Genomic DNA, 16,471 nt, shown 5'->3' on the forward strand with positions numbered 1-16,471 from the left:
CTGATGACTCTTCCATGAAGGTCATAATTGGGCAGGTGTCGACTCCAGAATCTGCTAAATCTTCCCGAAGGTTTTTTGCAGTCAAATGGGGGTTTTGATTTGCCTTTCTAGCAATCCTACAAGCAGTTCTCTCGGAAAGTTTTCTTGGTCTTCCAGACCTCATATTGACCTCCACCGTTCCTGTTAACTGCCAGTTCTTAATTACATTACGAACTGAGGAAACCGCTACCTGAAAATGTTTTGCTATCTTCTCCTGCTTTGCTAGCCTTCTCCTGTTTTGTGGGAATCATTTATTTTAATTTTCAGAGTGCTAGGCATCTGCTTAGAGGAGCCCATGGCTGCTGATTGTTGGGACAAAATTTGAGGAGTCAGGGTATTTATAAAGCTTTGAAATTTGCATCACCTGGCCTTTCCTAACAATGACTGTGAACAAGCCATAGCCCTAACAAGCTAATTAAGGTCTGAGACCTTGGTAAAAGTTATCTGAGAGCTCAAATCTCTTGGGGTGCCCAAACTTTTGCATGGTGCTCCTTTCCTTTTTTCCCCCCACTCTAAAATTGTACAAGACAAAAATAATACTCATCTTGCTTAAAATGTTGAAAAGAATGTTTCATCTTTAACTTTATGACTTTTAGAGATCAGTTCATCTTCTACTCTCTTAACTATTCACAGTAACAGAAATTTTGACGGGGTGCTCAAACTTTTGCATGCCACTAATGGAATTGATGGTATTGTGGCTAAGTTTGTGGATGATATGAAGATAAGTGGAGGGGCAGGTAGTGTTGAGGAAGCGGGGAGTCTGCAGAAGGATTTTGACAAACTGGAAGAATGGGCAAAGTGACAGATGCAAGAAAATGTAGGAAAGTGTATGTATGGTCATGCACAATGGTAGAAGGAATAAAGGTTTAAACTACTCTCTAAATGGAGAGAAAATCCCAAAATCAGAGGTGCAAAAGAGACTTGGGAGTCCTTGTGCAGTATTCCCTAAAGGTTAGCTTGCAGGTTGAGTTGGTAATAAGGAGGTCAAATGCAATGTTAGCATTCATTTCAAGAGGACTAGAATACAAGAGCAAATGTGATGCTGAGGCTTTATAAGGCATTGATCAGACTGGAGTATTGAGAGCAGTTTTGGGCCCCTTATCTAAAAGATATGCTGGCAGTGGAGAGGGTCCAGAGGAGATTCATGAGAATCTCAGGAATGAAAGGGTTAATGTATGGCAAACGTTTCACGACTTGAAACACCTAGATAGTGGATGTGGAGCCTATTATGCTTCCTATAGTGGGCAAGTCTAGCACCAGAGAGCACAGACTCAGAATAGAGGAACTTCCATTTAGAACAGAGGTGAGGAGGAATTTTTTTAGGTGGTGGATCTCTGGAATTCACTGCCACAGAAGGCTGTGGAGGCCAAGTCATTGAATATATTTAAAGCAGAGGTTGATAGGTTTGTGATTAGTCAGAGTGTCAAAGGTTACAGAGAAAAGGCAGGAAAATTGGGTTGAGGCGGAAAATAAATGGCAGAACAGACTCGATGGGCTGAATGGCCTGATTCTTTCTGCTCCTGTGTCTTATGGTCTTAAAAGTACATGGAAGTTCTGTCAAACTTTGCAGGAGTTATTGTGTAAATGGACTAATTTGAAAATGAAATTGAAGCTCAAAGATGACATCCTGAAATGGGTAACTGTAGTTGTCTGTGGACCTTAAGTCTTTTGCAAACTTAGCTTCATTATTAGTGAGAAATCTTCAGACTAAGGAAGGCTGTGCAAAGTTACTTCAGGTATAAAAATACTTGACAGAATTTCAGATCAAGTTGTCAAGTAAAACTGGCTTTTGAAAATTACATGCTACATTATTTTCACTGCTTAAATAAAACTTCTTCCCAACCACCAGCTCAAACAGTGCTTATGCCAGCTCAGATTACTGAAAAAGTTCAATCACTTCTCTATGTTGAATAATCTCTAAAATGGGCTAGAAATTGCAAGATTAGAGCTGCCTATTATGCTCTGCTAAACTTCTGAAGTTTAAAAAAAAATGATGGAAATTTTGGCAAGAAAACTGTTAATAAGAGCAATGAAAAAGGACTGACTCACAATAATCTTTCAGAACTTTACTGATAAAATCTCTTCAAATTGTTAAGTTCCTAGTTACAAACTGGCTATACTTTGAAAAGGGACTACTTTTGTTATCCATATTTTTTCTTTTTACAGGCATTAACTTGTATATCTATTCATATATCTTTAATTTTGTTGCTATTTGTATTTAAATATGTTATGTAATTTTTGGTTATGTTAAAGCATGATTAGTCTAATGCATTTTGGAGGAATGGGGGAAAGATTTCAAATGGCAATGAGTACATTACCATATAAATACGCTTGGGGATGTTCAGTTATACTCTAACAACTTAGAAAGCGAATAACAGCCAGAAACTAATTCATCCATTTGGCTTTGAGAAAGTGGTGTCATACAGCATGCAAACAGGTCCGTTGGCCCAGCCTGTCCTATTTGTCTGTATTTGCCCCATATTCCTACTTTCATATTCATTTACCTGTTCAAATATATTTTGTGTTAATGTAATTATCTCAAATACTTCAATATACTGACCACTCAGCAGAAAAAAAATTACCCATCAGGTTCCTATTATATTGCACTCCATCTGACATTGAACGCTCTCTCATTCCTGATTCCTCAACCCTGGGGGGGAAAAAACTGCATTATATGCCTCTGATAATTTTATCCAACTCCACAAGATCCCAGTCCTCAATCTCCTACTCTTCAATTAAAAAAAGACCCAGTCTGCTCAACCTCTCTTCAAAACTTAGTCCCTTGAATCCTGGCAACATCTTTGAAAATCTGCTATGCACTCTTTCCAGCTTAAATGGCATCTCTTGTATAACAAGATGACCAGACTGGACACTTATTTCAAATGCAGCCTCACCAAGATCTCATACAGCTGCAACATAACATCCCAATTTCTATACTCAATGTTCTAATTTATGAAGACCATGCTAAAAGCTGTCCTTACACTGTCCCCCTGAACCATGTATTTGTATTCATAATATACAGTTCTTCTGTCAAATTATTTAATCTTTTTAGGAAATCCAATTAGATCAGTCTCTAAATCCATGGTAGATTCATTAGCTACTGTGATTTATCCCTAGTGTATGAAGGTGGCAGGTGTTGGGCTGAGGTAGATGGATACATTGGAGTATACTGTATAAAGAAGTGAGATGGGAATGCTAATAAATAGACTGAATGGTCTCCTGTAACATCAGAATAAGATAATATTTCCAAATGCATCTGGGAAGATTTTCAATAAGAGATAGAACAATTCAGGTTATTGCCTTTTAACTAATTTCATACAAATCTATTTTTTTTTAGTTTAGAGATACTGCGTGGAACAACCCCTTCTGGCCCAACGAGCCAAACCACCTACTTAACACTAGCTTAATAGCAGGACAATTTATAATGACCAATTAACCTACGAACCGGTACGTCTTTGGGATGAGGGAGGAAACCACAGCACCCAGAGGAAACCCACGCAGTCACTGGAGAGCGTACAAGTTCCTTACAGACGACACCAGAATTGAACTCCAAGCTGCAGAACACCCCGAGCTGCAATAGTGTTACACTAACCGCTATGCTACTGTGACACCCGACATTATTTAATGCCATTAAGGCACCAGTCACAATTGAGGCAATGCAAACCAAATTATAATAAACCAATGAAATAATAGTAGAGTTTATTCATTAACAAAAGATTCTGCAGTTACTGGAAATCTTGAGCAACACACAATGCTACAGAAACTTATTAACTCAGGGAGCATCCAGGAGGAAAATTAACTGTTGACGCTTCAAGCCAAGATCTTTCATCAGGACTAGAAATGAAAGGGGCAGAACAAAGAATAAAATGGGGGGAGGGGAAGGAGTACAAGCTAGCAGATAGCTGAGACCATGTGAGGTTTAACATGGGTGGATGGGGGGGTGGGGGGAGTATGAAGGAAAAAACTGGGAGGGCATAGATGGAAGAGATAAAAGTATGAAGGAGGAATCTGATAGAAGAGGACAGTGGACCGTGGAAGGAAAAGGAGGAAGGGAACCAGATGGAGGTGATAGGCAGATGAGGAGAAGAAAGAGACTGAGACAGTAATCAGAAAGTGGAATAGAAAGAGAGAAAGAGAAGGGGGGAGATTACCACAAATCAGAGAAATCTATGTTCATGCTATCAGGTTAGACTTCGAGGCTATCCAGATAGAATATGAAGTGTTGTTCCTTCAACCTCAATTTGGCCTCATCGTGGCAATAGACAAATGCCAGCATGGGCATAGCTACCCATTTCAATTTGATTGACCATTCTCATGCTAAATGAAAGCCTTTTTCCCCCCCATTGCAGAATTAAGATACTTGGGTTTTACTTATTAAAGAAAAATAGACTTACAGCTTCATCATCCTTTTCTTCGTGTTCTGCTTCTTTGTCACTGTCATCTTCCTTTTCACTCTGGGAATCTTTGTTAGTTGTTTCTTCTTCAGAATCACTCCCTTTATCTGATAAATCATCCTCATCCTCTTCTCGGTTTGATGGATCCTAAGTGATATTGGACAAAGCAAATGCTTAATTCTTTCCATTCCTTGCAGAATCAAATTTATAATATGGAAAGAAAAACTAAACAAAATCAGCTGACACCACCTGACCTGAAAGGTGAAAGTTTAAAATATTCAATTTTTCAATCAAGTAAACAATTTATGCATCTGGTCATCTCAGTCCAGCTAAATAAACGGGACTGAGATGACCATTTGGCTCTTTTTACCCACTCCTTATATTTCTGTCCATATCAATATACTTGCAATTTAGGTAACACTGTTTAATCATCCTTTTTGACTATGTACTAGTTCTGAAGGATAATATATAACTTAAGTCTTACAGGATTTTGCGATGAAGGCCTTAGTTACAGTGGCCCAAATCACACTGTAGATTCCATTCATCCAGATTCACAACTGGCATGATTATCTACGCCAATGTGCAGTTTCTCTTTTTTAAAAAACCTCATCAAAGTGTTAACTTCAGAGGATATGCTTTTCAATTTGGCTACGCACAGAAATTCATCTCTATCTTATGTTTGTTATCTGATGGCATACAAGCTGCAATCTTAAACTGTGGATATACAACAGACTCAATTTTTCGAGTACAATAGTCCCAATGGCAGCTGTGCAATCATCTCAACATGTTGCCTCTTTTTTTTGCTACCATACATTCTTCATCCATACAATAAGAAATCTTTCAAACATCAATATCTCTAATCCAGAAGCACACTACAACCTACAGACATTTGCTCAGCAGCACATTTTGAAGCTAAGCTTCACCATTAATTCAGTGACGTATATGCTTCACACTTAACATTCTCAATACAAAGGTCTTCTACCAACCTGCCCTCACTGGATAACATAGCTCTCCCAACAAACATCCACAATGAGATCCCAGGTAACATATCATTTCATGTACCTTAGAATATACCTCCCAGACACTGATGATAAATCTTAATTCACTTGCATCATAAGCAAACCAAAAGAATTTGTTGTAGGGCAATAGCAGAGGAGCAGCACCTCCCAAATCATGCAGACACCAGAATCATCAGGCACTCACTGTCTCATTTGTGTCAGTCTGCAGAACCCACAGTCCTCATCAGCCACTCAAAACCCACACAGCTAGAAAAGCAAAAAAGACATCTGTGATATTAGAAAACTGCCTAAAATGACAGCATGACATATAGGACTTTAACTTTGACAAACTGCCTCAGGATTTATCAGAAGTGCATTATTACTTCAGGAATTTTCAATCAAGTACTGGAGTAAGAGACCCTTTAGCTCACAGTAACTCTGTCCTTCCAAGGATAGATTAAAATTGGAAATTTTTGACCTCTCACCTTTTAAAAATTTATGATGCAAAAGCAATAATAAATCAAGACAGCATGCAGGGCTGGCAGCAAAGCTAGTTGTATGGCTGGAGGAGTGTGAAATAAAGCCATGTTTATAACTTGATCAGAAATGGGAGCTGGGAACCATAATGCAGCCAGGAGCCTAGGCTGATGTGTGTCCACAAGCTAGATTCTAGATGTGTCCAAGGCATAGCTGTGGATAAGGAGTGCCTGGAGGGGTAAGACAGTCGGGACTGAAGGGAAATTGGAAGGATTAAGTAGGGCAATGGCCCTACTTAAAGATCAGGGAGGACCAAGGATGAAATGGCTGAGTGGATGAGGTGGAGAAGTGAAGGAGATGTATCTGTATCTGACATTCTCTGTCGATTATGTGCATGTGCATGAAGAAGAGTGCAAGTACACACCTAAATGAGAAAAGAGTGACAGCGTATTTGTGCCAAATGCTTCCTTTTCATTGTGCTACAACATTTGAGCATTAACATGGAAGCAGCAGAGTTTGGTTTCTCCTCATCTCAGTATCTCTTGCCACTGGAACAATGCCTTGCACATACAAGTACACGTGGGTAGCTGGTATGCATGAGCTTCCCCATGTTTAAAGAAAGTGCACACAGCCAACTACCATTCCATCATTTTACTTTCAAGAGCTGGAACACTAGGACTTAAGGACTTAAGTTAGTCTCATTAGCAGCAGACCCAAGCATCACTTTGTCAGCTTGGGAACCTCTTTTGCCACTGACATTGCTGCTCTGAATGAGATACAGCAGCTGAAAAAACAAGGAGGTGATACACCACCTTCTAGAAGGACAAAATTGAAGAGGAACACCGTCTCTACATAGTGGAAAATGGAACACAGAACAGTACAACAACACACACAAAATGCTGGTGGAACACAGCAGGCCAGGCAGCATCTATAGGAGAAGCTATGACAGTACTTCTCCTATAGATGTTGCCTGGCCTGCTGTGTTCCACCAGCATTTTGTGTGTTGTTGTTGTTTGAATTTCCAGCATCTGCAGATTTCCTCCTGTTTGCACAGAACAGTACAGCCCACATTGTTGTGCCAAACTAATTCAATTAGTAATATAGTGGCTAACTGAACTAATCTCATCTGACTACACAATTGTCTTTATCGTTCCTTTTCCTCATGTTCAATGCCCATCTAAATAACTCTTAAAAGTTTCCAATATTTCTGCCTCTATCACCACCCCAGGCAGTGTATTCCAGGCAACGACCACTGTGTAAAATAAAACTTGTACCTCATATCTCCTTAGAAATTGCCAGCTCTCACCTTAACTGCATGCCTTCTGGTATTAGACACTTCAACCCTTAGAAAAACATTGTCTCTATCTATGCCTCTCATAATCTTAAGCTTCTATCAGAGCTCCCTTCAGTCTCCGCTGTTCCAGAGAAAACAACTGAAGTTTGTCCAATATCTTGTTATAGCACATGCCTTCTAATCAAGGCAACATCTGGTACACCTCTTCTGCACCATCTCCAAAGCCTCAACATCCATTCTGTAATGGGGCGACCAAATCAATATGCAATACTTCAGATGTGACCCAATTAGAGTCTTATAAAGCTGCAACTTTGACTTTTGAATTCAATGGCTCAACAAATAAAGGCCAAAGGGTTATATGCCTTCTTAACCACCTATCAACATGAGTAGCCACTTATAGAGCTATGAACTTGGACTCCAAGATCCTTCAGCTCAGCAACACTCAAGGCTCTTGCCAATAACAGTGCACTGTCTCCTTACATTTGACCTGTCAAGGTGCAACACTTAACATTTGGCCGGGTTAAACTCCACCTGCCATTTCTACACTTATATCTGTAATTGATCTATACTCCATTGTAGTCTTCTTTGCCAGCCTTCTACACTATCCACAACACTAATCTTTGTATTAGCTACAAACTTACTAACCCATTAGGCTCTCCTTTAGCATTAAGTCTGCTATCTCAGCACCATCCCCCATGGAGTTAGAACACCCTTTGGTTAATATGCCTCAACCCCAGCAATCACATAGATGTCAAGGACATCTACTCAGACTCTGGGAGAAAAAAACTACAGCTTGGGGTGCAGGAGTTCAGAGCACCATCTGTAAGGATTGCTGATAAATCCTGAGACAGTCTATTGCCCTTCCCATGGAATGTGTGGGTTTTCCCCTAGGTGCTCTGGTTTCCTCCCACAATCCAAAGATGTACCAAGTAGTTCAATTGATCACCGTAAATTGTCCTGTGATTAGGTTAGAATTAATCGGAGCTGTTGGGGGCTACTGGGGTGGCGTGGCTTGAAGGGCTGAAAAGGCTTACTCTGTACTTTATCACTAAGTAAATAAATAAATCAGGGCAATATGGTGTTAAACTTGCCTAAGTAAGGAAAGACAACCCTTTGCAAGCAGAGGTGGCAAGGAGGGACTAGTCAATGCTCCAGTGTTTTCTTTCTCTCCTGGAGCTCTTAAAATTTAGACATCCTTGATCCCGAAGGAGTGCCCAAGTTCTTCTGGAAATACCTCAATGCTGCCACCTGGAGGTCCTTCTGCTCAAAGTTCAAAGAACATCACTTTTCTAACATAACATGCATAAGAATAGAATAGCAATAGGCCAATCATGTGGTCCATTAAGCCTGCTCTGCCATTTATCAGAATCACAGTGGATCTACCTTAAAACCATTTTCCTGCACTATCCCCATATCCTTCATTTCACTTTAAGATCTAAAAATCCATTGATCTCTGCTCTGAAACCTCTCCTCACCTGGATTTACCTATCACTTGGCAACTCCTGCATCATCCTGCCCTCACACCTCATTATATTGGCTATCTTCTTGAACACACTCAACCCAAAACACTGACTACCCCCCCTTCACCTCGAGATGCAGCCTGACCATGAATTCCCCAGCAACTTTTTTTTTGCAACCATAATTCCCTAACATTAATGAGATCACAAGTTTCTAAAAAATTTGTACCATATATGGGATAGAATTCAATCTATACAAACTGAATTCTTAAGCTAGATAGCAGGTACTGACACAGACCATAAGGGGAAACAGAACCTCTAATATTTTGAGTTACAACTCCCAATTCTCAAACTATTCCATTATATGGGATCAGATCTAACCTGCACTCAAAATATTTTTCAGTGGTTTTAAATATGTAAATATAAAAACTTGTTATGCTTGAAACATTTGTGAAATGTCTTCAATGTTGTCAAATCCTGAAGAATCCTCTAATCCACTGATATAGAAATGTTAAATGATAACTCATTAAGAAGCAATAAAAAGCAAGAATTATCATTTTCTGACAAGATTGTATCTATATTCTTAAACTCCAACATCCTATTATTTCCTTTACACCAAATGGTACAAATAAAATATTTTTTTTAAATCACCCAACGTCCCAATGTTCATATAAATGATTTAACTAGACAAAAATTAACATCAATTACCCAGAAACCAGTATTCACATGAATGTTAACAGGGGTTTAGAAAATACTAGGATTGGGCAGGGTCAGTGGGATTTATAACACGGAATCCATGCTTGACAAACCTACTGAAATTTACTTGTAAGTAGCAGAACACATAAGAGTCAGCAAGGTGACATAACACATTTAGACTTACAGGTTTCAGATAAGGTGCCACTCGAGGGATTACTGAAGTAAATAAAGACACACAGTGAGAGCCTCCAATCAGTGGGACGTCACAGCAATCAGTGCTGAAGTCACTGATATTACGGAATCTGATCTAATCTATGGTCAGGGCCCCATTGCCCAGGTGCTGCACCTGGATTCATTCAAATTTAAATCTCTTCAAATCACCAAGCAGATCAGGTGTCTTAAAAGATTTGAAGAAACAACATGTGTCATACATTGCCAGCTACAACTGAGCCATTGGCTTGACTGTGCTTCTGCTTCTGCTTTTGTTGCTCTGCTGGCTGCTGTTGTGCTGGTTGTGGGGCTCCTTTCTTTTTGATTGGTTTCTTTTTCTTGGATTTAGGTGGTTTCTTGGTTCCTTTATTCTTCTGCCAGACTTTCTTTTTATTTTTTGCACCACCAGTTCCCTGTTGTAAAACAAATGCGAAATGGTATTAAATCACACTAAACGAGCTAAATACATTATGTATTAATTTTAAGTGCATGGCAGTGTTTCCCTAAAATCAAACATAATCCGAGTATTGTTAAGTTGATCTTATCATCTAAAGACGCAGACATTACATTTGAACGGTGTGCTTAAAATTCTTCAGTCATAAAACATGTATAACTTCCCCGTTTGTTTATTTATTTTGTAAAAGGGCAAAAGAATACCTCAAAACACTGAATATTTATGCATTCGGAATAGCCTATCAAATCAATCTTAAAGTATAAAAACAAAGCAAAGAAATGTGAGAATAAAGTAAGAACATCCCCTAGGACATTTAACGTGGGTATGTCTGGGTTTGTAAAGCAGTTGTTATAATGGGAATAAAATAGTTAAGTACTTTTTCTTTCCATAGGTCGAGAAGCTGAGATGCTTGTCCACTCATCCCTCCCCACTGGTCTCCCTCCTTCAAGGGGAAGAAGTGCAACACTGGCCCTTACACTGAATGGTGCTAAGGGAATATAGAGAAGGGGGGGTGGGAGGGGAGAGAGAGGAAGGAAAGTTAACTGAAGTTAGAGAAATCAGTGTTCATGCGATCTGGTTGGAGGCTACCCAGACAGAGTATGAGGTGTAGCCTTATCGGGGCCAAAGCTCTATTCAGAAACCAAAACAGTCCTTCCAGATGAGGCAACACTTCACCTGAGAGTCCGCCACAGTCATCCACTATACCCAGTGTGGCCTCCTTACATCAGTGAGATCTGAAGTAGATCGGCGCCCACTTCACCAAGCACCTTCACTCCATTCGCCATAAAAGACCGGATTTGCTGGTGGTTACCCATTTCAACATGTTGATCAGTGGCCTCCTCTACTAGTACAAAGAAGCCACACCCAGGCTGGAGGAGCAACACCTCATATTCTATCTGGGTAGCCTCCAACCTGATGGCATGAACCTTGATTACTCTAACTTTCGTTAACTGTCCTTCCTCCCCACCCCCTTTCTCTATTCCTCATTCTGACTACTCTCTTACCCCTTCTCACCTCCCTCTTGGTGCCTCTCCTTTCTCCCATGACCCACTGTCCTCTTCTATCAGATTCCATCTATCACCTCCCAACTTCTTACTTCAATCCCCCTTCTCCAATACCATCTTTCCCCCTAACCTAGTTTCACCTGTCATCTGCCAGCTCCGTTTCTCCTCCCTCCCCCCCCCCCACCATCTTCTTAGTATGGCTTCTGCCCTCTCCCTTTCCAGTTCTGAAGAAGCTTCTCAGCTCAAAAAGTTGACTCTCCACACACAAATGCTAACTGACCTGCCAAGTTCCTCCAGCAACTTATGTGTGGCAGTCTCTTTTTTTTAAAAAAAAAATCATTTTAACAGAGTAGTCAATTGTAATAGAAATCTTATACTGGCAACATTATAAATTTTTGTACCTTTTTTAAAAAATGGTAATTTGTAATCTTGTTACTTATTAGTATACCTACTTCGTGGAGGCATTACAGTCAGATTACTGATGCATGGATGTGACTTTGTGGCAAATTTAAGCAGTCTTCAGCATAAAAATGAGCATGAAAAGCCCTAAGCATTACTAGAATACTTGACACTGCACAGATATTACATGGAAGCATAACAGCACTCTGTTAAGACTACAATAAATATATCTGGATATGAAAAATGCAAAATAGATGTACAACTTTTATTCACAGAGAACTCTGATATTAGCTGATATCAGTAGAAAGAACTGTTGAGGGGGTGGATAGGGGGTAAAAAGAAAGGATTTGGGCCATACAAATGCATATACTGCACTTAAACAGATAACTCATTTCAAAAGAATTTAAGTTTCAGATGGCACGGAATTAGCAGGACGGGAAAGTTACAAAAGCTGCAATCAAAGCCAGTTAAATTAGAACTGGTCGCAATATTACTAGCGTATACCTGTAAATGAAGTTCTGCTATTCAGAATCTCATACATTTCAAAGTGTACTGAGCGACTATGGGGCAAATAGTTAAATTATTATTCGCTCAAGAGAGTGGAAGCACAAATTACAAATGCACTGTTTTGATTTAACTTTCCATTTTCATAAAATAAGCATTCACCAAAGAATAGTGTAGGTTAGAATAAAGGAAAACAGGAGATGAATTAAAATTACATGTAAAAAGTTGAAAGATAATGAATGTAAATACTTTAGTTTTCACCTACTAAACATTCGACTGAGTTTATTTTACCACTTAAACTTACTGTGTCATCAGCATCCTGTTCTTCATTTATACATGCACCATGTTCTTGTTCCTTTTCAAAGATTGCCTTTGAAAAAAATACATTTTAAAAAAAGAGTTGAAACAAAGCATAAAACGCAAGACTCAAAGTACAACATTTGCAGGGGAAGAACGGGTGAGTAGGGATGAGCGAACTAGGGAATCACGGAGCAGTTCTGCAGAAAGAGCTGGGGAAGAGTGCAATCTGTTCTCACAAATACTGGTACTTACAGCCATATTCTCTCTGTTGAGTGTCACGGTGACAGTGACAATTGATCCAGCAGTAATGTTGCTGCTATCTTCATCATCCAAAACTGAGGAGGAACAAAATAAAGGGTGATTTCTGATTTATTCCTTTAACACTCCATCTCTAAACTGATTCTCTGTGCAACATGATTCACAAAATGCTCAAATTAGCAGATCTTGGGGAAAGATTAAATGTTCACTAGATCTCTACTCACTGATTATATCAGAGATTACAAATTGAATGAATGCGAGAACAACTTTTCATAATGACATTCATTAAATCCAATGGTTTGAAATGACATTCATTCTAATTGCTACAATGCAGTGTTTAAGGGCATACTAATATAGAATGAGGATTCCCATTATGTTCAATTCTGCCATGACACAGCTGTGCTTGCAAAGACTGCGATAAGGTCTGCTCACAGTATGCATAGCAATTCCACATAAAAATACAACTGGGCAACCTACTCAAAAGGTTCCACACATGGACTAGTACAACACAGGATGTTGTGCGGAACTGATTTGCTAATGACCACCAATTCTTACATTCCCTGCATAGTCAACCTCAATTTAAAGGTACAGCACAGTTAACAGGCCCTTCTAGCTCAAAGAGGCCGCACCACACAATGACACCCATATGACCAATTAGCTCACTAATCTGTAGGTCCTTGAAATGCGGGAGGAAACTGGTGCACCCAGAGAAAACACGCAGTGATGGGGAGAATGGAAAAACTCCTTATAGACAGCAGCAGGGAATGAACCCGAGTTCTGGCACTGTAATTGTGTTACACCAACCAGTACACTACCATGCCACCCACATAGCACATCTCCTTTGAACTTTCCTCCCCTCCCCTTAAATACACTTCATCTAGTATTAGACATTTTGACTCTGGGAGCAAGATTCTGGCACTACCTGGAACTTTGCACCCATCTGCCTATCACAATCAATTAAAAACTGCCAACAGCATTAATCAGAGCCCACTTTAGGAGAAAGTTGAAGTGATATTGGAAGAAATGCTCTTAAATTGGATCAAGATTTGTTGGTCAGTGTTGGAACTTAAGGATATTTGACCTGGAAAATTATGGCAGAAACACAAATTCATTGTTCAGTATAAAAATTCACATTAGAAACCATATACAGGTGGCCCCCGTTTTTCGAACGTTCGCTTTATGACATCTTGTTGTTTTGAAAGACCTACATTAGTACCTGTCTTTGCTGACTGAAAGAGGATTTTCGCTGTTATGAAAAAAGACACCCGCTTTAAACGTGTGTTTACCCTGAGAAAGATTACCATGACCGGTGAAGCCTTGAGCAGGCAGATGTGTGCGCAAGGCTGATTTTTGCCTACAAATCGGTTTTGGCTCGCTGTCTTCCCGAATCTGGTAAGAGAAACTACACTGTACATACAATATTTCTAATTTATATAGGCTGTGTATTTATCATATCATTCCTGCTTTTACTATATGTTTGTGTTATTTTAGGTTTTGTGTGTTATTTGGTATGATTTGCTAGATTTTTTTTGGGTCTGGGAACACTCAAAAAATCTTCCCATATAGATTAATGGTAATTGCTTCTTCACTTTACGACATTTCGGCTTACAAACGGTTTCATAGGAACGCTCTACCTTTGGATAGCAGGGGAAACCTATAAGCTCAAAACAAGATCAGTTTTGTATGAGGCTTTCCAACACTGTAAAGCATCAATCAGCTTGCTCCATCATACATCATTGGACTTTCCTAGTATTTTAACAACTCTAAAATGCTAAGGACAAATAATCAATATTACATGACTTAATAGCATGCAAAGGTAACAGCAAATTACAATTATCCTGGTCATAAAAATGTACACTGAAAGTCAATTCTTGAAATATCGATTCATACCTTGCAGCTTTATTTCCATGTTAACATGCGGGAAGCTTCCAAGTACTGCCATGACCTCTTCATACTTCTCCTCACTCAAAAATCGCAACATATTACGCCGATCAGTATCTTTCATGCTAACCAAGTCTTGAATTGTTCGGACTTTGTACTGTTGTGTAAATAAAGGAAACAGAACTCTGTTTCAATTGTAGATTTGCAACAGCAGTACTCATTAAAGAGTTGCAAATTCAACTAATACACCACCTGGATATTGTTCCAATTGATATATTAAAAGAAAAGTCATAGAGAATAAAAAGTTTTTCTATTGTATTACTTTTATGTTGTATTCAATAAAATCTACACTGGAAGTTGCAATACACTCAAATAATTAAAAAGACAACATAGTATCTAGAATGGGCAAGATACACTGAATACAGTAAAGGCTATAGGTTTTAACAAACTCCAACTAAAGTGCTGTTAACTTATGTTTCAGTGCGAGCTGTGCCTCTAGCCAAATTGTTTCTGTACAACTGCAATATAGATATTGTTCTGATATTCAATTTATGTCCATGAAAATGACAAACCAAATCTGACTGTTAAAACACAAGAGATTATGAAGATGCTGGAAATCCAGAGCAACACACATAAAAGCTGGAGGAACTCAACATGTCAGGCAGCATCTATGGAAATGAATAAACAGTCATCATTTCAGGACGAGATCCTTCATCAGGACTGGAAAATGAAAGGGGAAGTAGCACTAGCTGGCAGGTGATAGGTGAAACCAGGTGAGAGATATTGATATGGATAAAATATATGCAACTATCATGAAATGGAGAGTAGATAAATGTTTTTTTCTGGTTGTAAAGATGCAATGAGTGGTATGCCATAGAATTCAGTACTGAGCCTCAATTTATTTATATAAATGACTTGGATGAAAACACCAAAGATATGCCTGCTAAATTTGCTAATGACACATTGGAGAATAAAGTACAAGGCTACAAAGGAATGTAATGAAAAGGCAAAGATCTAACAAAGTGTATGTGTGGTAAATAGTACTTAGCAGGTAAAACAGAAAAGCTCATTAACTAGTGAAAAACTAGAGACCTCCGAGATACAGAGAGATCAGGGTGCCTGAGGCACGATTTGTAAATGACCAAGGTGCACAGCAAGTAATTAGGAAAATTAATATTGAAATAGGTGACAAAGTATCAGTTATTTAGGATATCAGTGAGATTATATATTGAACTGCTGCATTCAGAATTGGTCTACTTATTCAAGTGTAACACGCTGTAATGTTTCACTGCTAATGATGGTTTCTCTGTAGCAGCAATGTTTGGCTTATGACAAGAGATAACAGGGCTTTGGAATGTATGTTATCCAATGGGAGAAATGTTGTTCTTTCTTGAGAGTCTGGAAGAGAGATGTTCGCAGTCTTTTGTCAGCAAGAGAAGGAAGACGCCTGTGGAGAGATTGGCACACCGCTGGACGGAGTAGACTGGGAGCAAGGGTCCGAAGTTCAGCGCTGCTTGGAGGAGGTTGAAGGTTGATGCATAGCCGTAGCAATGAGCTCCTCCAACGTGCACTTTTGACTTTTTCCATTGTTACGTACTCGTGACACGTGACAGTGGTACCCTTGTCACGTGACTGGGATTGAAGCTATACTGGACTTGAGGTAATGGTCTTGTGATGGTGGAGTGACATCATTTTCCCGCCAGTAGAGGTCATGTCACAGGTTTTTTTTTTTACAGGGTATAAAAGGAGGAGCCCTCCCTGTGAGGAGGGGCAGTTCGTGGCTGGATTTGCCATGTTGACTTGATGCCACTGCGTGATTTAATGTTATGACGCAGTTTAGTTGAAAGATGAAGTTTTATCTAATGCCTAAAGTTTAAAAGGTCATTGCCAGCAGTTTCTCTACAATACTGCTAGTTGAGAATCAGTGGAGAGTGAAGATCGGAGTTCGGGAGTTAAAGATCGAGGAGAATCGATTTCGACGGTGAAACAGGTTCGACCTTGTTTGATCCTTATTCGGAAGGAAGTCGTTGACTGTTCTCGTGTTAATCCCTGTGAAATAGCAGAAAGGATTGGGAATAGTTCTGTAAAGGAAAGGTCAGTGCCTTT

The 16,471-nt window shown here is 39.4% G+C and overlaps 1 protein-coding gene across 1 annotated transcript in view; it reads right to left on the minus strand.

Annotated features, from left to right (window-relative positions):
- The window catches only part of sec63 (SEC63 homolog, protein translocation regulator), a 90,928-nt gene that overhangs the window by 14,953 nt on the left and 59,504 nt on the right, over positions 1-16,471 (minus strand). Inside the window, exons 13-17 of the mRNA XM_073055876.1 lie at positions 14,375-14,522; positions 12,479-12,561; positions 12,231-12,296; positions 9,787-9,978; positions 4,434-4,580 (exon numbers count right to left, since the gene is read on the minus strand). Of these exons, the coding sequence (XP_072911977.1) occupies positions 4,434-4,580; positions 9,787-9,978; positions 12,231-12,296; positions 12,479-12,561; positions 14,375-14,522 (636 nt within the window). The remainder of the gene's footprint in view (positions 1-4,433; positions 4,581-9,786; positions 9,979-12,230; positions 12,297-12,478; positions 12,562-14,374; positions 14,523-16,471) is intronic.

The sequence above is a fragment of the Hemitrygon akajei genome, chromosome 9, assembly GCF_048418815.1.
Source record: "Hemitrygon akajei chromosome 9, sHemAka1.3, whole genome shotgun sequence".
Taxonomy (NCBI): Eukaryota; Metazoa; Chordata; class Chondrichthyes; order Myliobatiformes; family Dasyatidae; genus Hemitrygon; species Hemitrygon akajei.